Genomic DNA, 24,526 nt, shown 5'->3' with positions numbered 1-24,526 from the left:
ATAAACTCATTACATATGCACCAAGAGACACGTACAAGAGTATTCATAACTTTGTTGTTTGAAAAAGCTCCCCAAAGCTCCAAACTTAACAATACAACTGTCCACTAACAGTAAAAATAGATAGTGTAATATTTATGGAGAATACTATGTATCAATGAAATTGCATGGACTCTGGTTACATGCAACACTGTGGTTGAGTCTTAGACATATTAAGCTGAACCAAAGAAGCCAGTTACAAAATGATTCATCTTGCTTAATTCCATAAAGAATTTTACAATAAGCAAAGAATTTTTCTTGTATGTTTCTACTTGCATAAAGTGGAAAAACAGGCAAAGGTGGTGCTTGGGGATTCATAATTAGAAGTTAAGGTATAAAGCAAAACAGGGAAGTAATTACCATAAAGCTGGGATAGTTGTGACCCTGAGGGAGAGAGGCAGTTATGACAGCACGCACACGGTTGGGGCCTCTGAGCTGAGGGATGGCAATATCCTGTTTCTTAACCTGGGTGGCACTTTATAATAAGTTGTATATTTGGTTCTCTGTGTTTTTCTGCATGTCATATATCACAATGAAAATATTTCTAAATAAAAAAGCTCCTTGCCTACAACCCCAACTCTCTCTCTTCCCTTCCTTGTTCTCTCAGCTGAAGGAATGTCCCTTCTTCCCTCATTGTGTCCAGTCTCTTAACTCCCACTTATAACATAAAGTGCTCCTCACCCCTTCTCTAGGGTCACCAATAATTGGCAAATCTAATGACTTTACCTCATTCTATGCACTCCTCTGTTCTCCACAGGAGGTTTTGCTGTTGACCTGGTATCTCTCTTTCCCCCTGGCTCCCCGATTCTTCCCTCTGACTTCGCTAGTTTTCCCACTCCTTCAACAATGCTGCTTCCCAGCTTTCCCTCCACATGCTCTCATCGCACCTGTGGTCCATCTCTGTGATAATGGCTCCCAGAAGGATGATCCCACTATCTAGTTGCCAGGTGCAGATATGTGTACAGGTCCTGCTTCATCTCCATCTTTATCTGGATATATGAAATCACCTGAATTTCAACCAACAGGCCTCAAAACGAACTAACTCTCTTCCTTGCTCCATCCCTACTCCTGGATTTCCTGTCTAAATAAACTTCCAAGTTGACATCTCACCACCCTCCTTAACCTGCCCTAGCACCAAGGGCTACTGTTACTACATTCATTGTGTGCACTAAGCACTTACTATGGTCCAATATTTCTGGCCCCCCCCAAATCCGATGTGATGATATTAGGAGGTGGACACTTTGGGAGGTGATTACGTCATGAGGGCAGAGCCTTCATGAAGAGAATTAGTCTATTATAAATTATAAAAAATCTCTTTTATATTAGTCTTATAAAAGAGACCCCCAAAGAGCTCTCGTTGCATCTTCTTCCATGTGAGGACACAGTGAGAAGATAGCTGTCTCTGAGGAGATGGTGTGACCCAATCATTCATTCTTTTTTTAAAAAAAATTTTTTCCCTTTATTGATTTTAGAGAGAGAGAGGAAGGGAGAGGGAGAGAGCGAGACAGAAACATTGGTGAGAGAGAACATTGATTGGTCGCCTCCTGTATGCCTTGCACTAGGGATTTGGCCCACGACTTGGGCATGTGTCCTGACTGGGAATTGAACTAGTGACCTCTTGGTGCATGGGTTGACACTCAACCACTGAGCCACACTGGCCAGGCAATCCTCTATTCTTTTAATATTGTTTCTGTTAAAAGTGTTTTTTGTTAAAGATGAATTGTTAACTAATATGTACCTGGTGGATGAGCGACACATATAGGTCACTCATCCACCAGGTATATATTAGTCCAGGAACTAGCTTCAGGGGAGGAGGCTGACTCCAGCAACTGGACATTTTGGCTCCAGGAGACTTGTTGACTCTCAGCCATAAAAATTGGATCTCTGCTTGACCAGTTTTGAGATAATCATCAGAATGGTCTGTGCTGGCTTACACATAGAGAACTTTCAACTCCCACCCCCTGATTTCTTTGTTTTGTTTTCCCTCTTCCTCCTAATAAAAACACCTGTGTGTACTGAGATGTTAAGATGGTCTTTGGAATGGGAGTCTACCCTCTTTTCAGGCTGCTGGCACTTGAATAAACCGTATCTTTCTTTCCATCAGCATCTGTCTCTCAAGTATTGACTTTCCAAGTGGCAGTCAGCCAAATTTGACTTCAGTATTAGCATGTCCTCACCAGACCCAGAACATGCTGGTGGCTTAATTTTGGACTTCAGAACTGTGAAAAATGAATTTCTGTTTATAAGTCTGTGATATTCTGTTATATAGCTCAAATGGAAAAAAGACAGAATTGTTATTTTGTTTTACGTATATGACATACATTTTGTTAACTTACATTAGCTCCCTTAATTCTCTCAACAACCCTCCATAGGATATTACTATCCTTTGTTACAGAGGAAAAAACGGAAATCTTCAGAGCCAGCAGTTCTTATTCCAGACTCCCACCAATTTTAGTATTGTAGGCCCTCTTATCAGCAGTCAGACTTCCCCACCCAACATTGGTTTCCACTGTCTCTAACCATCTCTTTCTACTTCTGTTCACCTTCAACAGGAACAGCAGAGTACTCTTTAAGAAGTAATAATTTGACAGTGTTAATTCTGATCCATTCCTTCTCAAATGCCTTAGCAAACATAGAGGCCATATGATCTGATGCAAGCTGGCCCTGTTTCCTTACTCCCCATCCTCACACATGCTCTTCCAGGCTCTGGGCCTGTGCACAGACAGTTCTTTTTGCTTGCAATGTTCTGTTGACATCCCTCCCTTTCAACTGGGCAATCCCTGCCTATCCTTTAAGCCCTACCTGATGTTCTCTCTCCCTCTGTGATGCTGTGACAGATTCACAGTCAGCCAAACTCCATCTACATTTACTTACAAGGTATTTGGTGCCAACCAAAGTAATTTTTTTTTCATCCTCACCCGAGGACATTTTTCTATTTTTTTGTACAGATAGAGTGGGAGGGAGAGAGAGGAAGAGAGAGAGAGAGAAACATTGATGTGAAAGGGATACATCGAGTGACTGCCACCTGCACGACCAACCAGGGCCGAGGACAAACTGCAACCGAAGTACATGCCCTTAGCGGGAACCAAACCCGGGTCTCTCCGGACCACAGGCCGATGCTCTAACAGCTGAGCCAAACTGGCCAGGGCTAATTTTTTGTTTTTGTTTTGTATCACATTATATTATAATTACAATTGTTTATTTGTTTCTGCCTGCCCTGTTCCTTGAGGACCAGAATAATATATTATTCTTTCTTGAATTGGGAATCTCTTCTTAGGGATGGCCATATCTGGAGAGTAGTTCATGGTTTTGCTGAGTGAAGACATGTCTCTGGCAATTCTAGTTGAAAAGCAAACATTGGAAGAAATAACCTGGTCACCATTGATTGGTGTTGGTGTGCAGTGCTATGCTGGGTTTGAGATGCCCTACTCTGCACCCTGAGGCCAGGAGATGCTCTCTTTGATAGAAGAGCATAAGGGATACAGAACAGAGCATATGGTCATTGGCACAAATAAAAAAAAAAAAGAAAGAAAGGAAGGAAGAAAACAGGGCCACGGTTGATGTGTCCTCCTCACTGACTGAGCAGCCAGTTGCTCATGACATGGACCTTTCTCTTTAGCAGACACCTTTGTCTTGCTGCCAAATTCACTTGACCTCTTTACTCCATTCCATCCTTTTAATTCTCTTGGATCATAATAGGCCCTCTGCTTTATGCTTTTTCTTCTGATTTAATCCTTAGGAAGGTGATAAAGACATGCCACACCAAAATACATCACTTTGGCTCTGGCCAATTTAGCTCAGCTGTTGGAGCGTCGGCCTGCAGACCAGAGTCTCGAGTTCGGTTCCCACTAGGGGCACATACCAAAAAAAAGAATTTTTCGAGCTAAAGGTAATTGACTAAAAGCAGACACAGAAAGAGCTCTTTTTTATTCCTCTCTGTGCCCTAAAACAGGTCATAAATTTTCCTGCTGCATGTGTGCCCCTCTCCCAGAAAGAGGTAAAGAATCCTTACCCCTGGAAAGAGAGATGACACTGAGGTAAGACTGCATACACAAGTCTCACTAACAAATTTTATCTTCTCTTAGTTCCCCCATATATTTCCCAGTCAGTTTTAGACAATTTATTGGCCCTACACCCCAACCTCTCTTTCCTTTGTTCAGTCACTTATTCACATTTACTTGTTCTTTGTTAAAATGGTATTTAAGTCCCTGAGTCCTACTGCTTCTGTGAGTTTTTTACTTTTCTATAAAGCCCAGTACAGGTAAAATTAAAAATATTAATAAAATTTGGCCTGGCTGGTGTGGTTCAGTGGTTGAGCGTCGACCCATGCACCGAGAGGTCAATTCCTGGTCAGGGCAAATGCTCAGGTTGTGGGCCCAGTCCCCAGTGGGGATCATGCAGGAGGCGGCCAACTGATGTTCTCTCTCATCGATATTTCTCTCTCTCTCTCCCTCTCCCTTCCTCTCTCTCAAAAATCAATAAAGAAAAAAATATTAATAAAATTTGTATGCTTTTTTAAAAAAATCTATCATTTATCAGTTTAATTTACAGACCTCAGGCATTGCATATAAGAGGGTAGAAAAAAATTTTTTCCCTCCCACTGTACTTATAACCTGTGGAATGAGCATCACTGTGACCACTGTGCAGGCAAGTGGACTAAGGCTTGGGGAAGTTTTAATAATTTGTGAGTGAAAGAGCCAGAACTCAGTTCAAGGCTTTTTTACTTTCCTTGTTCCTTTTTGGCTAGTGCCTGAAAGTTTGTTTTGCCTGTTTAGTGACTCTGAAGTCCAAGGAATTGCAGGCTCCCAAGTTGAATGTCAGCACAGGAAAGGAAACACACCTAGGAAGAGCCCTGAAAAATCCCCAGGCCAGATCCAGTCGGAACAGCCTGGTGTTTCCCAGCGATGGGATTCCTGGAGCTCTGTGGCACCCAACCCTGGACCGAGCAGCATTAATCACTCAGTGAGTTTTGGTTGATGACCTGAAACTGGTTTGCATAACCCAGCTGCACTGGTGTAGGCATCCAGGCCACCGTCTGACAGAGACTCTGGGACCCAGTTTAAGAGAAAGAAACCCCGAGGTATGAACTACATTCAGGTTCTGAGGTTTTCCCTATCCTTTCTCTCACTGGTCTGCAAGTAAATACTGTATCCGGGCCCGGAGCCGTTGAGACAATAGCAGGAGAAGATAGTCATGTTTCTAAGTGACAAGGCCAGTCAGGGATCAAAATAGGTTTCAGTTAAAAGAGACTTTTCAAGTTTGACAACCCAAGAAGGAAGAACAGTGGACTTAAAGAGTGCTGTTGAAAATCTTTCTGGGTTCCAATAATTGCACTGTTTAGTCCAGAAACTTGATAAGGAGGCAAGGAAAGAGGATTGTTTGCATAATTCTTGGTCTTAAAAACAGAAGAAACTTCTGCTCACCTGGAAGCCAGTGTTTCTGTAGCCTTCGGCCTCAGAGGCAGTCACATTTTTCAGCTCCATGGGCTGGTCTCTAAGTCCTTTCAGATGTCTGGTCTGGAGGTCCTTTGTCCCTGGGGGAACGAACACAGCCTCTCCTGATGTCAGAATGCCACCTGCTGTTGTAGAAACCTGGGCACTGCTTCAGTTTGAACATTTCCAGAATAATCTCCTCATTGGGGCGGGGCAGGAAAGGTGGGTGTGGTGGAAGTTTTTAATTCAGGTCCACCCACCTCATTAATCCTTCCTATTTGCCCATGACTGCCAGCCCATTTTCACTCCAAGGAACAAACTCATGTCCTGAACAAAACAGAAAAGGACACTCTCTTGACACCCATGAGTGAAATAATGGATTTCCTGTGGGTGGTGCTGGAGACCAGGGACCATGAGGGCTGCAACCAAGGGGCCACCATGCTGTGCTGGGGAGATGCTCAGTACTTTATATGCAGTGGTCTTGGCTTATTTTCAGAACATGGCAAAACTGAGGTGTGGAAGGTTAACAATATATTCAGGATCATTTGTCTAATAAAGGCACAAAGAGAAGCCAAATCCAAAGCCTTTTCCCTCATCCCTGTCTGTAGACTGGGTTGCTTTTAAAAATCCGACTCCTAGAAATGCAAATATGTGGCAGATCAATGAAACGTGACCAACTGCTCACTTAATACAAGATTCTTTGCTTCGTGTAATTATTAGTTGTAGGATTCTTTCAAAATAATGCATTTAAAATGAACTTTTATGTATCTATTAATTATGATCATTGTGTGGCCTATGTGGACATGTAGAAAATGCTTTATGGTAAGTGAAACACTAGAATTAATAAATTGAATACTGTGTACAGTGGACAAAAAAATAGAAGAAACTATCAAATATTATTAGTGGTTATTTCTGAGTTATGGTTTTATGGATGATTTTTAGTTTCTCCTATGTACTTTGCTGTGTTTTCAATAAAGAACACTTCATGACTATTGTCATGATATAGCCTGTATGTCCACATGTGCGCATGCACACACACACACACACACACACACACACACACACACACACAGGTTAAGAGCTTACTGGAACCATATTGCTTAAGTTTGAGTCTTGACACTACCACTTACTGCAGGAAACTGCAGCTCAAGAGCCAAACCCAGCCTGCTGACACTTGATACAACCTGAGAGTTAAGAATACTTTTTTAGCCCGGCCGGAGTGGCTCAGTTAGTTGAGTGTAGTCCTGTGCACTGAAAAGTTGCTGAATCAGTTTGATCCTGTGTTAATTGATATTTCTCTCTCTCTAAGCATGTCCTCGGGTAAGCATTAAGATATAATAATAATGATAAATAAAATGCATATCCTTTAAAAAAAAAAGAATGCTTTTTAGATTTTTAAATGGTTGAAAAATCAAAAGGATGACTATTTCACTTCATATGCAAATTATATGAAATTAAAATTTGAGTTCCTGTAATCAAATTTTGTTGGAACACAAACATACCCATTCATTTATGTATTGTCTTTGGTGACTGTTGCTCCACAAAGGTAGGGCTGGGTGGTTGTGACAGAGACTGCATGGCTCAAGACTAAAATATTCACTTCCTGTTTTTTTACAGAAATTCTATGCTGAGCCTGGACTTAATAGCCATGTGGATTTGGGCAAGTTCCTGTGTTCTGTGCATCTCAGATTCTTCATCTACAAAATGGGAATAATAGTACCCATTTTACAATATTATTGAGATGGCAGATGTGTTAATATACTTAAAAACATATGGAATAATGCCTGTCATATAGTAAATTTGTTGTAAGATAATACTTACCTTAAAATACTTTAAAAAAAATCAAAATGATCTCTAGAAAGAGATTTGCATGTGTTTTAGGTATATCTTTAGAGATAGAGAGGAAGGGAGGGGGAGAGAGAGAGAGAGAGAGAGAGAGAGAGAAAGAGAGAGGAAGAGAGATTGATTTGCTCCACTTATTTATGCATTCATTGGTTTATTCTTGTATGTGTTCTGCCTGAAGATTGAACCCGAAACCTTGGTATATTGGGATGACGTTTAACCAACTGAGCCACTCGGCCAGGGCTAGGTACATCTTTTGACCTGAAGCCAGGTACACCTATGCTTGAGCAAGTGTTATGCTACATTTACACAAGAAAGCAGAGCACCCCCTGCTGGACTGAGGCCAGGTCAGTCTCTCCCCCAAATCCCCACCATGTTGGCACTGTGGGAAAGGTGACCTCTGACTTCTGGTTTATTTTGTGTGCCCGGAATCCTATTTCAAGTCCTCCCCATTTATGAATACCACCCACACTTTCTTTATGCTTTATCTCTTTTTAAAAAAAATTTTTTTAACTGATTTTTGTTTAGAGATAGAGGAAGGGAGAGAGAGGTTGAAACATCGATGTGAGAAAGAAACATGGATCGGCTGCCTTTTGCATGCACCTGACTGGGGATCAAGCCCGCAACCCGTGCATGCACCCTGATCAGGAATTGAACCAGATCTCTCAGTCCACGGGACGACACTCAATCCACCGAGCCACACCAGCCTGGCATGTGCTTTATTTCTTTATTGATTTTTAATTGATTTTCTGATGAATGGAGACTTGGGAATTTTTATCAGTACTTTCCCCATAGTTGTGATTTGCCAAAATAAATAGTCACTGTGTTACCAATCACAAAAGGTCAGACTGGAAGCGACCAAGAGAAATGCAGAGAAACAGAAGGCAGACAATGAGGGAAACGTATGGTAAAATTGTTGGAACAGGTCAGTTGTCGCCACTGACCTTGAGATGAACTCAAGACTCAATCTAGTTTAAGGTTATGGAGGAAACTTATTCTATGGAGGAAAAGAAAAATCTTTGTTCTGCCATTTATGGTTATTTATAATTACACAAACTTGATTCAAATGCTTGGCATTCTTGTAGTTACTGTCACATGGACATTTTAAAAAAATTTGTTTTTATTGCTTTTAGAGAGAGAGGAAGGGAGAGACTCCCCTGGTGTCAGGGAGTCTAGGGATAGGGTCTGAAAATAATTAAACTGGATTGAAACTCTAGTTTAATTATTTCCAGATCACTCTTTTTTTTAGCATAGTGGATTGAATGAAATTAAATATCAATATTAATTGGGCATGTTGAAAAGCAAAATCTAACTGCAAAGGTGATTTTGTTAGAAAAGCAAATCCCGAAGTATTTTTATTTCAAAGACACATTTAAATTGTTTTTCCCCTCTCAGGTGTATTTTTATCAGGATGTAGCAAGAACAGGCACTGATTTATATAGTTCTTGGTCTTCAGTGTTGAAACTGTAAAAGATTGGGGTGGTGAACACACAATACAACATACAGGTGATGTGTTATAGAATTGTACCCCTGAAACCTATGTACTTTTCGTAAGAACGAGGTGGAACGAGGCGGTGCAGGGTCTCCAGAAGTGCAGGTTTATTGGGAATAGCCTGCCGGACTACCTCTAAGGAGAGAGTAGCAACCGGCTTGTACAGACTAGGGATTTTTAAACTCAGGGCTGGGGGGGTGGTCGTTCAGCTGAGGAGACGTGGTCGTCTTTGATTGGTAGGGCCCAGGGTCTCCCCAGTTCTTGATTGGTTGGGGGCTGGGGTCTCCCAAGTTCTTGATTGGTCAGGGGCTGGGGTCTCCTGAAACTTGTTTTTCTTGTCGAGCGACCATTTGCAGTTTTGGGTGGGTTAGGGTGGTTCCATCACTCCGTTCCTCCTGGCTGGAGTGATGGGTTTTAGTTTTCTGGAATGAGAGCCTTAGGGCAAGGTTAAAAGATAAGAGTGATGGGTTTTGGTTTCTCGGAATGAGAGGTTTAGGGCAAGGTTAAAAGATAAGAGTGATGGGTTTTGTTTTCTGGGAAGGAGAGGTTTAGGGCAGTAATAAGGGAGTTAAGAGCTAACACTTTTTAAAAAAAATCCTCAACTAAGGATATGTTTATTGGAGAAAGGAAAAGAAAGGAAAGAGAGAGAGAGAGAGAGACTAGAGAGAGAGAGATTAGAGAGAGAGAGAGAGAGAGATTAGAGAGATTAGTAGTTCTCATATGCACCCCAACTGGGGACAGAACCCAAACCTAGTTATGTGACCTGACTAGGAATCAAACCCATGACCTTTTGGAATGCAATCAACTGAGTCATACTGGCCAGGGCTGAAACCTACATAATTTTATTAACCAATGTCACCCTAATAAATTCAATAAAAAAGTAAAAAATAAAGCCCTGGCCGGTTTGGCTCAGCGGTTGGAGCGTCGGCCTGCGGTCCTGAGAGACCCGGGTTCGGTTCCCGCTAAGGGCACGTACTGCGGTTGCAGTTTGTCCCTGGCCCTGGTCGGTTGTGCGGGTGGCAGCCACTCGATGTGTCCCTTTCACATCGATGTTTCTCTCTCTCTCTCTGTTCCTCTCTCTCCCTCCCACTCTACCTGAACAAAAAATGGAAAAATGTCCTCGGGTGAGGATAAAAAAAAAAAAAAAATGTAAAAAATAAAAAATAAAAAAACTATGAAAGATATACATAACCATCCTCATAGTTTGTGCCTCAGTAAGAAATGTTAGGGAAGCTCAGTGTTTCTCTTGGTTATTAATTCCATCAGAGAAGCTGAGCATCCTTTCTTTGCCCAGTCATGTAAGAGAATGTCCTTAGTTTGACATTAGAGAATTTAGGAATAAAGGGGTATGATGTTTGCAGTGTATTCCCAGTGGTTCAGGGAAAAAGCAATGCTATGTAAATGTAAATGTAAATGAGTATGAGAGAGAATAAAGAAAGCAAATAAGGCAGCATATTATTTGTGTCTCTGATTTAATTATGAGCGTTTTTGTTATTCTTGCAACTTTTCTATAAGTTTGAAATGATATCAGAGTAAAAAGCTACAAAAAATGTTTTCTGCATTATTCATATATATGCAAATACATAGCAAAATTGTTAATTGTTGTAGAATATATTTTTCTCTGTTACTATTTTTATTTTGCACTTTAAAAAAACAACAATAACCACCCAGCTGGTGTGGCTCAGTGGTTGAGCATCGACCCATGCACCAAGAGGTCACTGGTTCAATTCCTGGTCAGGGCACATGCCCCCAGTGGGGGGCATGCAGGAGGCAGCCAATTGATGTTCTCTCTCATGGATGTTTCTATCTCTTTCCCTCTCCCTTCCTCTCTCTCTAAAATTAATAAATAAAAAAATTAAAATAAACAAACAAAAACAACAATAACCAAGAGCAGTGCTTTTCTTCACTATGGGAAGCCATCTCGTTTGACAAAGTCCGAGAGCAAGGTTTACAAAATAACTTGCAAAAGGCTCTGCAGCTCTCTCTTACATTTTCAGGGAGTTTGGTTATCTAGGGGTTAAAGCAAATATTATAGTGCTTGTAAGAAGAAGCTGGAGAAAAGAGAAGCTAGACTAAGGTTAAAAGATTAAACAGTAATGCAAGGCAAAAGATAACTTGTCTGGGAAAATAGGGAACCAGGATTTGTAATCAGGACGTGAGCAAAAATTCTGAGAACTTAAACAATATGTGCTTTTGCAAACTTATGAAACCTTATGCTATAAATATAGCCTTGAAAATAAACTTGGGGCTACAGTCTCTCTGTCAGCCCTCCCGATCCCATCCTTTGTTGTCTGTCTCTTCTCAATCCTCACTCCCCCCTCAGGACCGTTCCATCTCCTCGGCAGGCTCCGACACTTCACACTTGCGTGGATTTGAGGAAATTACTGCCTTTCCCCCTGGAGAAATAACCTACAGACGAAAAGGAAGTAGTGCCATATTATAAAACCTGCAAATCTCAGAAGTCAACAGCTTGAAGACAACCCCTAGGGACAGAGAAGAAAACAAGTCTCACAAGAGACAGACAAGCACATGTAGGGATGTAAGCTGGGGAAATCGGGAGTTTTCCTTCCAGAATACTTGGCAGGGCTCTCTTTCTATCGGCCCCCACTGTCACCACCTCAAAGGGATGAGTTTTGGTCTATGGTCTGAGGAGCTCTTTTCAAACGACACAAGAGTTGCCATGAGGAGAGGTGAAAAGATAAGGGTTTAAATACAAATAACAATCGCTCTGAAGTCCAGGAAAGGGCCACCCAGAAGTGTCTCAGTACCTCAATAACTCCTCCACTGGACCAAGGCGGAATCTCCAAAACATTTAAGGTGTCACATCAGCATACATATGGTGACCCTATAAATTCTATAGGGTCCCTTCCCTCGGGAGTGGGTGATCAACTTAGGCTCTGAAAGAGAGTCAGATACTGGGATTGCCAAAAAAAAAAAAAGGTGGAAATTGTGTTTTCTTCAAAATAAATAGGCTCTGGAATTGCCTTTCTCCCCTGGGGCTGCAGGTATGTATTGACTTACACTTGAGGTGAAAATGTGAACTTTGAGGTGCCAGGACTGGGCAGCCTGATGGGCAGAGGGTTTGGAGCACAGGAGTCAGCCCTCCATGTGCTCTCCCAGGCTTGGCTTCCTTCCTTCTGTCGTGAGAATCTGCCTCCAAGGCCAGTCTGAAATTTGTCTGTAAGCCTGGTGACTACTCATGACCCAGCTGGGATAGTACTGCACAGGTAAGAAATGTCCACAAGTTTAGAGAACAAAATTGCAGTCGCTCCTGAGCCCGGGCTGGTTCCTCACCCCCGTTTTTGCAGGATGTGGCCATGGCCATGGGGCTCTGGCTGAGCTCGGAGACTGGACAGGTGGGCACCTGGTGCCCACATGGAGGTAGGGCATGTGTACATGTTTAGTAGGAGCCCTGCCCACCAGGGCTCAGTGTCTGCAGGTGGACCATGATTGAAGAGCCGACTGCCTTCCCTCGGTAGGACTGGACCTTCAGGTGGGCGTGAAGGGCAGGATCTCAGATTCGTGTGGTGGGAACTGACCCAAAACGTTGAAGTTGGGTGACATCACACTCCTCCTCTGCTTAATGGCATCAGAGGCCTCCATCAGGTGGAACTGCCTGTCTTCATGAGGTGAGCCATGTAGGTGTTGGCAAATGGGAGATCCCATCCTCACAGGAGACCAGGACCTTGCCTATTGTTCTTGAAAGTGGGAGCTAATGTTAGTATGAGGATCCACTTGTAGTGTGGATGGACCAGGCAGGCCTCAGAGGTCTCCAGTGAGACATTCAGCAGGGCCATGATGAGCAGGATGGTGAGGATTCTAACTTGGGTGCCTGGTTGGCACTTCTAAGGGTGAGGAATGGGAGGATTCCAACTGGGCCGCCCTGCTTGGCAGCCAGCCTGGAGCTGATGTTGAGCAATGGTTTCCCACACTGGCTAACGAGAGCTCTCTCACCTTTTGACCTTCTCTTTTGAAATGAGTTTTACATTCATGCAACACTCAGGATGTTCCAAGTAGAAGGTCTCATGTCCTCCTTGGAGGAAGTAGATGTATGTGTCTGGGGCCCCCAGAACGACCCCAGGCCATTCTGCATGCTCGACCTGGCCAGGCTACTCACTGTCCCAGAAGCCCTGTTTTATACTTTTTAAAGTCTCTGAAACTATATATTATCCTACACATTTCCCTCCATGTGGTTAAATACATATTCCACACAAATTTTATTTTAGTTCAGAGTTGGATGGACTTATTAGCAAAAATAACAACAACAATTCTGCTATTGATGGTGGTTAAGGTTTCCGAGATAGGGGTTTGCCCTCACATAGTCATAAAAAGTACATTGGGAAATACTGATACTTAATTCTATTCAATTTGCTGAGCTACAATTTACAAGCAGAAAAAGACCATCTCCTATATTCACAATGTAGTAATCACAGTCACAAATACACAAAACTATGTGGAATTAAGAAAGAAAACTTTAGTTTCTGATTTTTTTGTTAATTTTAGTGTGTTACTTTATTGTTTGCTTTGTTAGCATTCATTAGCCTGATTCAAAACTTGTCAACACTAATCATTCCAGGTAACTTCCAATCATTCCCTCACTCAATTCAAATTTTAACTACTAAAAGAAAAAAAAAAGAGAGAGATCCTATTCCAAGCTTCCTCTCCTGAGGATTGCAGGTACAGAGATACTGTTTAGCACTTTCCTCGTTTAGTAGAGGAACAGGGCAGAAGGCCTGGTCCTTGCTTCATCCTGTTCAACCCTCTTTCTCGCTCAGAAATCTTCCAGGCCCTTCACACTCTGTTTGGCCTGAGAGCATTTCACTTGAACTTGGACTGGTCCTTGGACAGGTTCTCTCTCATTGCTCAGTTTCCAGACCACCCAATCCTCTTGCCAGCCCAGCTCCAGTTGAGGACTGACTGCCCTGTGCACTACAGAGTCCCGGAAGCAACACAGATTATAGCCATAGAGGACTATCCCAATCCAAATGCCTAATTTGCTTAATATATCCACCAGATATTATGAGCTTCTGATGTGAGACAATATGAAGTACATATTATCACTTCTGGGTTTTTTTTTGCCTATGTATATTTTGGTTTCTTTTTCCCCTCTCAGGAGTTCTGAAGTTAGACTGCTTGATTCTAATGTGAATTCCCCCACTTTGAGGCTGAGATTTTGGGGCGTGTATGCACCCCTTCATTAGGGCTCTGTGAGGACCCAATAAGAATGTTTGTGAAATGGTTGGACCAGAGCCTGGCACTTTCAACACTCAACAAGTGAGCTATTTTTGTTGTTGTAAATATTCAGTTATTTCCTGAATAAGTAAATACGACAGCAACAGTAGCTATATGTCTGTGTAGCTTTCCTCCCCGCTCCTTTATCCCAGTCCATCCCACGAGATTCTAGACTTCTAGCAGGAGAAATTTGAGAATCCATCAAGGTGTCAGGAACTAGGTTCCAGACTCTTCTATCATTTTTTTTTTCTTTATTGACTTTAGAGAGAGAGGAAGGGAGAGGGAGAGAAAGAAACACTGATGAGAGAGATCATCAATAGGCAGTCTCCTGCATGCCCCCCACTGAGGGTTTGGCCCACAACCTGGGCATGTGCCCTGACCGGGAATAGAACTGGCAACCTTTTAGTACCAACTGAGCCACACCAGCCAGAGCAAAATCCTTTAAATTTTTTATGATCGTAATTCTTATTCCAGAATAAAAATTCCATAGCACTGTCTCCTTATAACGCAGTACAGCATACTCATTACTACACGGATTGGCTGGCTCTCCTGCTAGACTGTAAGCTCTGTGAAGGCAGAGACCTTTGTTTTGTTCATTGACATATCCCTCGTGTGTACGGCACTGTCTGACACACACTGGATGTTTGTCAAATCTTCTGAGGCTGGGTGAGAGGCCTGACGCAAGTATGTACAATATGTGTCCTTACGCACAGCAGCTTGGGCTTTCCCCAGAGCCGCCCCTCTGCTGTGTTAGTCACACAGGGAGCAGGAATTCCGATGGATTCCCAGCCCCCTCTCTCTTTGTTTCCTCTAAATGTGTGTGGCTGATCTCCAGGAGCTTATCAACGCTGGAATCTCAAGTCTTCAGGATTGGGGGTGCCGGGAAGGGATCAGGTTGTGGAGACTATGTGTAGCCCGGCCCTGGCAAGAGGGGGGGCAGAACTGCCTGGTGAAAAGGGTTGAACATGATGGAGCACCCTATCCAGGCCCCAAAGGTTAAACACTGCGCCCTGAGTCATACAGCTAGAACCTGCTGGAGCCAGACAACCCCACCCAGGCTGTCTTCCTAGAAAATGTGGTCTTTCCCCCGTTCCCTGTCTGCTTTGTCATCTCCAGCTTCCAGTTATTTACCGAGAGCCTGTTACGAGCCAGCCACTGTTCTAGACGTCTGGAAATCGGCAGCGAACGAAGATCCCCGACCTGATGATCTACAGGACTTGGAACAAGCCAAAGATCAAGTCAAAATTTTTGCCTTGAGCTCTAGGATGGAGTTGCTGTCTCCTGAGATGGGGGCTCTGTGGTGGGCAGTGTTGAGGGGCAGAGACAGAAGCACTTCTTGCTTCTCCCCCATTCCTCCTGAATAATCTTCCACACAACCTGGCCTCAGCATTAAAACTCGTGCTCTGAGTGGAGCCCAGTCGTCCTCGCTCCTCACGTGGGCTGCAGCCTCGTGTTCCGTATACAGGCTGGAGACGGGGAGCAGCGAAGTAACCATAAGGGGACTGTTTTACCGGACAGTGCCTACGGCCTCACTGCAGATCAGACTGGAAGAATACTAATGAAATTTGTAATTGTGATTGCCTCTTTAGAGCAAAAGAAGGAAGGCTGGGTGGGTGGCCATGGGATCCTTGATGACAAGGCTGTTTATCTGTGTGCACTGTTTTTTAAAAAAAATGTTGTAAAGCAAATTGGATTGAATGTTAATGATCAGTCTTGGCTGGTGGGACTGATTGTTTATTGTTTCATTCTTGGTTTTGTGTGTGGCAAGTATATAGATTAGAATGAAGTGGTAGTAGGAAGAACAGATGACTTGGGTTCAGTTCCAGCTTTGTCACTTATCACTTGGCTGGGCAGTGACTCAGCCAGCCTCCACCTTCTTGTTGTTACAAAGACTGAGTGAGTTTATACAGAAAACATTTAGACTAATGATTGTCACACGGTAAGAACTATTGAAGCGTTAGCGGTTATCGTTCTTAGTACTAAGAATACAATTATGCCATTGTAAGTTAACCAACAAAAGGAATTATGGGATTTTCTCACTGCATAGAAATCCTGAAGTCTTGATCCAGGAAGTTCTGTTAAGGCCCGAGATGTCCTGGAAACGGGCCTGGTGCGTAGAGTGTGCCATGGAGACCCAGACCACGGGGGAGAGCTGGAGGGAAGCCCTGGACGATGACGCCCAGGGCATTTGCTTTTGTCCATCCCAGGAAAAACAAGGGGGCCCTTCCGTGTGGTTCCAGGAAGAATTAGTACTTTATACAGGAAGAACGAATTCCGAGAAACTAGACACAAGGCTGTTTTCATACCCTTCCATCCAATAAGACTTTTCTTTTCATTCCCTCCCTCCCTCCCTCCTTCTCTCTCTCTCTCTTTTAAAAAGTTTTCTTGCTGCCCTTATCATCCATCTTTCAATTAGAACCCTTGCTATCTACTTGTGCACTGGATCAATCTCATTGCAAATGTGGGTGATTTAAACGCATGCAGATTTTTAAGTTGAGGAATAGATTTTTCTGTGTTAGTTAGTTTATAAACCAAATGTACTTCTATTATCTTTGCTGAGAGAAAATATCTTATTCGTATACTGCCTCTAAGTGAACAACTCCCTCCCACAACAAATTTATTAACTTCTGATTTCACATGTAACACAGGAAAACAACTCAGATTTTAGTCTTTAAAGGGGGGAAAAATCATGAATCCATGTAGACCAAGTCATAATTCTTTGTGACTCAGCTGTCTGTACCTTTTGTTTTTCTTCTCCACACCTTGCCTTCTCAGATCTCCTCACTCTTTCTTCAGCCTTTTAATCTTAAATCTGACTTTCATTTCTAAAGAGACTTTGTCTAAATGAATAGCAGTGACTGGTTATTTGTCACTGGTAGAAGCAGTTACAGGGTGCAGGGCACTCAAAGCCAATCTGTGAACAAGGTCTCAGATCTGATCAGACCATCACTGAGAGAAGGGGCTACACTGGCTGAATCCACGTCATCACCTGCAGACTACCTCTCCATTCCTTGTGTCTGATCACCCTACAGAATCCTCACCCACTGAGCTCACCAGTGACTCCTTTCCTTACAGATCCAAGTGCCTTGGGCAGTCCTGACCCTCATGCTGAACCGTGGTCCTCCTTGGCTGCGGTGAGCCTGCACTTCCATCACCAAAGCTTTGGGACGTCCAGACAAGGCAGATGAGTATTTAACAATGCACATTTCACATGACCTCACTTTCCACTCATAGTACTCCTTCTTACAGACACACACACATCCTCAGGGACAGATGTACAAAGATGTTCATTGTAGTATAATAAAAGAAAAATATTAGAACAGCTTATAGGGGAAACGGTGTGTCAATATAAGAAATGTCCAGACCTGTAGAGAGAGTTTTTATAGGAGTTTATTTGAGCCAAATTTATCATATATGCAAGATCTCAAATGCTTCAGAGGTTAACAGTTTTAGTTTCTTTTTACGCATTTGAAATTAAGGAGGAAATGCAAGGGAGATTGGAGAAAGCATGGCAGGGATTGAAAGGCAGGATAGTAAGATTTTGTGCTCTCTGGAGGGTTAATAATCTCTTCAAGGGGTATTACGTCTGACGTTTAAAAGGTATGTAATCTAGATGCACAAGGACAATGAAACCTTTAACCAAAGACTGGCTTCAAACCTTCACTAAGGAAGTTACAGGCCTGGGGCTTGTCGGTCATTTGTATGTCTTTGAAAAAAATTCAAGAACTATTCAAGTCCCTTGCTTATTTTTTTAAAAGGATTTTTTTGAGGGGGAAGGCTATTGAAATGTGTGAATTCTTTGTATATCATGGACCCTTATCAGATATATGTTTACAAATATTTTCTACCATTTCATAGGTTGCCTTTTAAAAAAAATTTTTTTTTTTTAATTAATTTTTTTAGAGAAAAGGAGAGAGAAATGCAACATCTATGTGTGAGAGAAACATTGATCGGCTGCCTCCTGCATGCCCTCTACTGGGGATTGAGCCCGCAACCCAGGCATGCGTCTTGACCGGGAATGGAACCAGGACCTCTCAGTCCATGGGACCACACTCAGTCCATTGAGCCACACTGGCTGGGATCCATAGGTTGCCTTTTTATTTTGTTGATTGTTTCCTTTGCTGTACAGAAGCTTTCAAATTTGATGTAGTTCCATTGGTTTATTTTTGCTTTTGTTGCTTGTGCTTTTGGTATCATATCCATAAAATCGTTGCCAAGATCAATGTCTGGGAGTTTTTCCTTATGTTTTCTTCTAGGAGTTTTACAATTTCATGTCTTATATTTAAGTCTTTTAATTTATTTTGAGACAAATTTTTGTGAGCAGTGTGAGACAGGAGTCCAGTTTCTTATTTTTTGCATGTGAATATCCGGTTTCCCAACACCATTAATTGGTGAGATGATTCTTTCCCCATTGAGTATCCTTGGCTTTCTTGCTAAGTATTAGTTGACTGCATATTGCTGGGTTTATTTCTGCTGAGCCGAGATTTTTTTTTTTATCCTCACCCAAGGACGTTTTTCCATTTTTTGTTCAGAAAGAGTGGGAGAAAGAGGAAGAGAGAGAGAGAGAGAGAAACATTGACGTGAAAGGGACACATTGAGTGGTTGCCACCCACATGATCCATCCAGGGCCGGGACAAACTGCAACCGAGGTACATGCCCTTACTGGGAACCGAACCTGGGTCTCTCCGGACCACAGGCTAACGCTCTAACCGCTGAGCCAAACCGGCCAGGGCCTGAGCCGAGATCTTAACCACACTGCTATAAATACGACAAAGGCCCTGCTTTCTTGTGGTTTATATTGTTGGTGAGTGGGTGTATCAGTGAATCTTCTACTTCTGTAAAAATAAAAATTAAAAAGAAAAACAAAATCTCAAATTCTCCCTGACCTGATTAAGAAGCACAAATGGGCAGTTATACAAAGTTGTGGGAATACAACAGAGGGAATAGAGCCAGTCACATTGTAATAACTATGTATGGTGTCAGATGGGTACTAGAGTTACTGAGGTGATCACTTTGTAAGTTATATGAATGTCTAACCACTGGGCTGTACACCTGAAACGGTATAATATTGTATGTCAACTGTAATTAAAAAATAAAATTAAAAAAATTCTCCTTGACCCAACACCTCCCGATTTCTCTGTTTCAGCCCTATTTCTCTGCTTTTTCCAACAACTCAACTAAAAATTTTTTTTTGGTCTGGTGTCCCTCTGGCTCCTCTGACTGCTCACCCTCCTCTCCATCCTATGCCAAACAGGCCCAGGCAGCCCATTTCTCCGAAGCTGCTTTCGTGAAAGTCCCGTGACCGCCACGTTGCCAAGTCCCATGGCCACTTCTCTGAATCTCTGCGCCACCTGTCAAATGTCCACTCAGCTTTTTGAAGCACTTTATTTTGGCTTCTGTGACTCATTGCTCTCTTACTCACTGATCTTTCTCAGCCACCAATATCCTATATAAATAATAATTTTCCAAACTTTGCGTGGCATCAGCACTGTGTAAGTGTTTTGTTAACAAAGTAAAAAAAAGAGGACTGGGCCCCACCCCAGACATTCTGGATCAGAATGGGCGGTCGGGCTGGCCACGTTCCACTGTGTTTTAAAGAAATGGCATAAGTAATTCTGGCACAGACCAAAGTTTGAAACCTAGCAACATCCAGGATTTTAAATTACTTCTGCATAGATTAATTACGGTAAAATCCACAAAGTGCTCTTTGCAGACTTTGGATGCTATGACAATCCCATTTCTAAAATGTCATAATTGAATGTTATGATAATCTCATTTTTAAAATGAGATTATTTCTGTGATTTAAGTTGAGTTACCAAGGATGTAGGAAAGTACACATTTAAAAAAATCATAAGGACAAATTCCCTTGTTTCCAACCTATACCTAAAAATATGCAGCAGCAACAGTGGGTCTGGGGTCAAAAGGCCCAAGTTCAAGTCCATTCTGCAGAGGTGATTTTCCAGTCCTAGATAAGTCACTTAACCTTTTAAAAACCTCAGCTTTGTCTCATCCACAATATGAGGCTTGTCATAGTTCTTGTCTAGACATGATTCAGTGTTCTCTTGCCCCACCCCCACCCCGCCGTGCCTTACTTTCAGAACAGCTGCTGTAAGTGTATCCATTCACTGGTTTCCATCCCTGCAGGAACCAGAATCTTCATCCAAGGCATGCTTAGATACTAATTAAATGTGAAATTACTCCGGCCGGTGTGGCTCAGTGGTTGAGCATCGACCCATGCATCAAGAGGTCACCGGTTCGATTCCCGGCCAGGACACATGCCCGGATTGTGGGCCTGACCCCCAGTGGGGGGCATGTGGGAGGCGGCTAGTCAATGTTCTCTCTCATAGATGTCTCTTTCTCTCTCTCCCTTTCACTTCCTCTCTCTCTAAAAAATCAATAAAGGAAAAAAAATTTTTTTAAATGTGAAATTTAAAAAAGTATGAATATGACAGAAAAGTAAGATTTAGGTTTATTTCTAAGTAAAAGGTCTGACATCTCAAAAAAGTCTAGCTTATCTTTTTCTGTTCCATTTGTGTGTGTGTAAGGAACAACCTCTGCAGGATTCCGATTATGTGTGTGTGTGTGTGTGTGGGGGGGGGGTGTGGCTGCACAGAAACAGGTGCATAAAACGGAGGAACTTGACAGATCTGGTTGGAGTGCTTTTTTCTTCTTCCTCTCAATCTATAAAAAAAAAATTTGGTAGCAAGCTGCCATAAACACAGTTTACATGACTTGTTTCGGCACCTTGATGAATTCCCAGCTCTCTCCTTTTCATGTGCTCTGACCACCACCTTATAAAGCCAGATATGATAATATTCTAGGCCTCTGTTGTCCAATGTGGTAGCCTTTAGCTACATGTGGCCATTTAGATTTTAAATTAAATTAATTAAAATTAAATTAAATAATTAAAAATTCACTTCCTCAGGCACATTAACCACTTTTCAAGAGTCGATAAAGCACAGGTGGCTATTGGTTACTATGTTGGATTTGTGCAGACATGGAACACCTTTATCATCACAGAAAGGTCTCTTCCCAGCAGTGCCAGAGAGTAACTTTGTGGCCTGGGGAACATTTGGTAATATCTGGAGATGTTTTTTGGTGTCAGAAGAAGAGTTTGGGTGCTGTTGGTATCTAGCGGGTGGAGGCCATGGGTTCCGTTAAACATTCTGCATTAGGACAGCCCTTCACAAGAAAGAATTATCTGGTCCAAAATAGCAATTGTGATGAAGTTGAGAAAGTGTGCTCTAGAGGTAGGACTCTGTGAGATGGACGGTTGGCGTAGGGCAACCAGCACAATCTGAGATCATGATGGCACACAGGTCACTTCAAATTTAGCCCAGGCCTTTGTCCCTAAGACTGCGGGCAACAGTAACCGCTGAGCCAAACCGGCCAGGGCAATAAAAGTGTTTTTAAGCGACTTCATTTTGTGTTTTTGTTTTCCCTTTTACTTCAATGACTTCACTTTGATCTCCTGTGCTTAATTCTCATTTTGGAAAAAACAAGCAAGAACATAGCTTTTAGTGTGCATGAACAATGGACATGGACAACAAAACTGGGGACAGGGCGGGGAGGGGGGAGGGGGGAATCAGTTGGGGGAAAAGGAGAAACATCTGTAACAAAAATAAATAAATAAAAAAAAGAACATAGCTTTTGCAATCTTTGACACCTTAAATTATAATTAATTTGCAAAGTATTCAACACACACACACACACACACACCCCAAATATATATGTTCGTCACCTTTCTGGTACTTCTTTTCTTTTATGAACCTCAAACCCTGTGCCCCAGTTCCTCAAGTACACAAAAGCACCCAACCTGTGTGATTGTGCCTCCAATGAGTTCTGTGCCTTATTTAACCCGAGCAAAGGCTAATTATGTGTGAACTGAATTCTCTCCACCACCTCTGCTGCTCCCCCCATCTCACTGTCTGTAGACTGGCTTTGGTCCTACTCGCCCTTCCACAGTGAGACCCGTGATACCCCCGCCTCTGGGGCCTTGTTTCCTTTGCCTATAAAATGGAAGTGCTGGTCCTGATGACGCTCCAGCTCTCCTGGCTGCAGCTCTCCGCAGCTCTCTGCACTACTCACTCCTGTAGCGCCTTTCCCCTGGCAATAAATTCAAAGAAGGTCAAGTGAGTTTGTTGTCTCCTTAAGCTCATTGCAATGGATTCAAATACTTGCTGTAGTATTTAGAGGTGACATCTTTTTTCTTCTCTTCCTTCTTTTATAATCCTCACCCATGGATATTTTCCCATTGATTTTTAGATAGAGTGGAAGGGTGGGGGGGAGAGGAACATTGATGTGAGAGAGACAGGTCGGGACCCCAACTGGGTCAGGGATCAGATCTGCAACCCAGGCATGTGTCCTTGACCAGAAATCAAACCGGAGACCCTTTGGTCCGCAGGCCATTGCTCCACCCACTGAACCAAATCGGCCAGGGCTAGAGGTGAAGTCTTGATGTCCCCAGTAAATTCTCAAATGAACAATTATGAGAGAGAAAAGTAAATGTAGCAAAATGTTAACAATTGGTGAATCAAAGTGAAAGAGCTATAGGTACACACTGTAGTGTTCTTGTAACCTTTATGAAGAATGACTTAAAAAACAAACAAATAAATGAAATGAATTTTGTCACTGTAATTGTCCAAAGGAATATTTTTTCTTCCTACTAAACTCAAATGTAGAAATTTCCCAACTGTCCTAAGAAACATACTTTTTCTTTACAGAAGTTATTGACAGATGTAAGTGAAAAGCTGGGACAAAATGCCCCTCCACTGATTTCCAAGAATACCATGCTCAAACTCTTTGACTTCTCCTTTTAACAAATAAGAATCAACACACTTATCTCCTGCCCTTAGTTCCCCAGACCTGGATATATGGAAACAAGACTTTTAAAACATGTTGAACTATAGTTTTGAACTGTGATAAAAACACATGAGAGTTTTAATTATTTTTTAATATTTAAAAACAAATAAACAGCAACACTTTAATTTAAATATCTAAGTCATTATTTATAATTGCTAAGATCTGGAAACAGCCCAAGTGTCCATCAACAGATGAGTGGATAAAAAAGCTGTGGTACATATACACAACGGAACACTATGAAGCTGTAAGAGATCTCTTATCCTTTGAGAGGACATGAAGGGACCTGGAGAGTATCATGCTAAGCGAAATAAGCCAATCAGAGAAAGACAAATACCACATGATCTCACTTATTTGTGGAATATAATGAACAAAATAAGCTGATGAACAAAACAGACCCAGAGACATAGAAAGGGGTCTAGTTCAGACTGACAAACCTCGGAGGAGGGGTTTGAGGGAAGGATGAGATAAACCAAAGAACTTATATGCATGTATGCATAACCAATGGACATAGACAACAGTGCTGGGGGGGGGGGCAGGATCGGGAGGAGGGTATCTAGGGGGGAAAATGGAGAAACATCTGTAACAAAAATAAATTAGTAAAAATTGTAATAAATAAATAACTAAATAAACAAACAAATACATATCTAAGGCATGTATTCATCCCACAATATTTATTGAGCACCAACCACGGGCTATGCACTGTTCTGGGGGTAAACCAGCGAACAATGCGATTCCTGTCCTTCTGTTCTTACATTCTAAGAGGTACAGGTGAAAAGAAACAACCAGAGTACACAGGTTGATTATATTATGCTAGAAAGTAGAAAGTGCTGAGGAGGAAGGGAAGTCGAGCAGAGTAAGGAACATTAAGAGCCAAGGGGCAGGAGGGCTCCCTTCACTATTCATTCAGCCTCCCTGAGAACCATGCAAGCAGATATCTGGAAGAAGTGTGGTCAGAGGACTGAGAAAATCTGGAAAAAATGCCTTAAGGCAGGAACATGAAGGTGTGTTGGGAGAAGGGCAGGTTGCCCTGGGTGGTGGAGCTGTGGAGAGGGGGTTCAAGATGAGGTCAGAAAGGTGAAGAGGGGCGGGGAGGGTCCTGTAGGACACAGCACAATCTGATTTACATTCTCCAAGCTTCACTCTGGCTGTCCAACGAGAGCAGACTGCTGAACCCATCTCTGCTGAGTAGAGGTGCTTCTAGGGCCACCTTCTGCTCTTGATTAGGTTAGGTTACACACACCTAATGAATTGTCCCGCCTGGTAATAGATGAAGTCAGATCCTTATCCCGCCCCCCATAGCCCCCCCCCCCATCTTTATTTTTGCCATGTTGCTCTCTACTTGAAGTTTGTCATTGCTGGTGGGTTCCAGTTAGGACTGTGGTTTCCAGAAAACTTTCTTTCTAATTAGTTATGGTACATCTGTTTTGTATTAAAAAATGAACTTTATGCATCTTTAAATCAAAACGCGGCTGTCCCCCATGTTTGTTCTCTTCCACCCCTGCAGGCCTGACAAATGCCTTAGAAAATGTGCATTCTGACAGCATAATTAAGGTATGCTTTTATTGTATTTTCTTAACCTCTGTCACTCAAAGAGGAAGCAAAACAGAATTTATGTGGTTGGAAGAACAAG

The 24,526-nt window shown here is 42.4% G+C and overlaps 1 protein-coding gene and 1 pseudogene across 2 annotated transcripts in view; both read right to left on the bottom strand.

The window, feature by feature from the left end:
- The window catches only part of SLC28A3 (solute carrier family 28 member 3), a 52,107-nt gene extending 46,349 nt beyond the window's left edge, over positions 1–5,758 (bottom strand). For both annotated transcript variants that reach the window (XM_036260759.1, XM_036260760.1), the window contains exon 1: positions 5,460–5,758. In XM_036260759.1, coding sequence (XP_036116652.1) covers positions 5,460–5,519 — 60 coding nt within the window. In that variant the 5' untranslated portion in view covers positions 5,520–5,758. The remainder of the gene's footprint in view (positions 1–5,459) is intronic.
- A 6,444-nt stretch (positions 5,759–12,202) lies between these two features.
- On the bottom strand, positions 12,203–16,162 carry LOC118629284 (annotated as a pseudogene).
- Between the last annotated feature and the right edge of the window lie 8,364 nt (positions 16,163–24,526).

This window comes from Molossus molossus, unplaced genomic scaffold, assembly GCF_014108415.1.
Source record: "Molossus molossus isolate mMolMol1 unplaced genomic scaffold, mMolMol1.p scaffold_m16_p_14, whole genome shotgun sequence".
Taxonomy (NCBI): Eukaryota; Metazoa; Chordata; class Mammalia; order Chiroptera; family Molossidae; genus Molossus; species Molossus molossus.
Note: the sequence above shows the minus strand (reverse complement) of the source record. Positions and strands in the feature narration are given on the sequence as shown.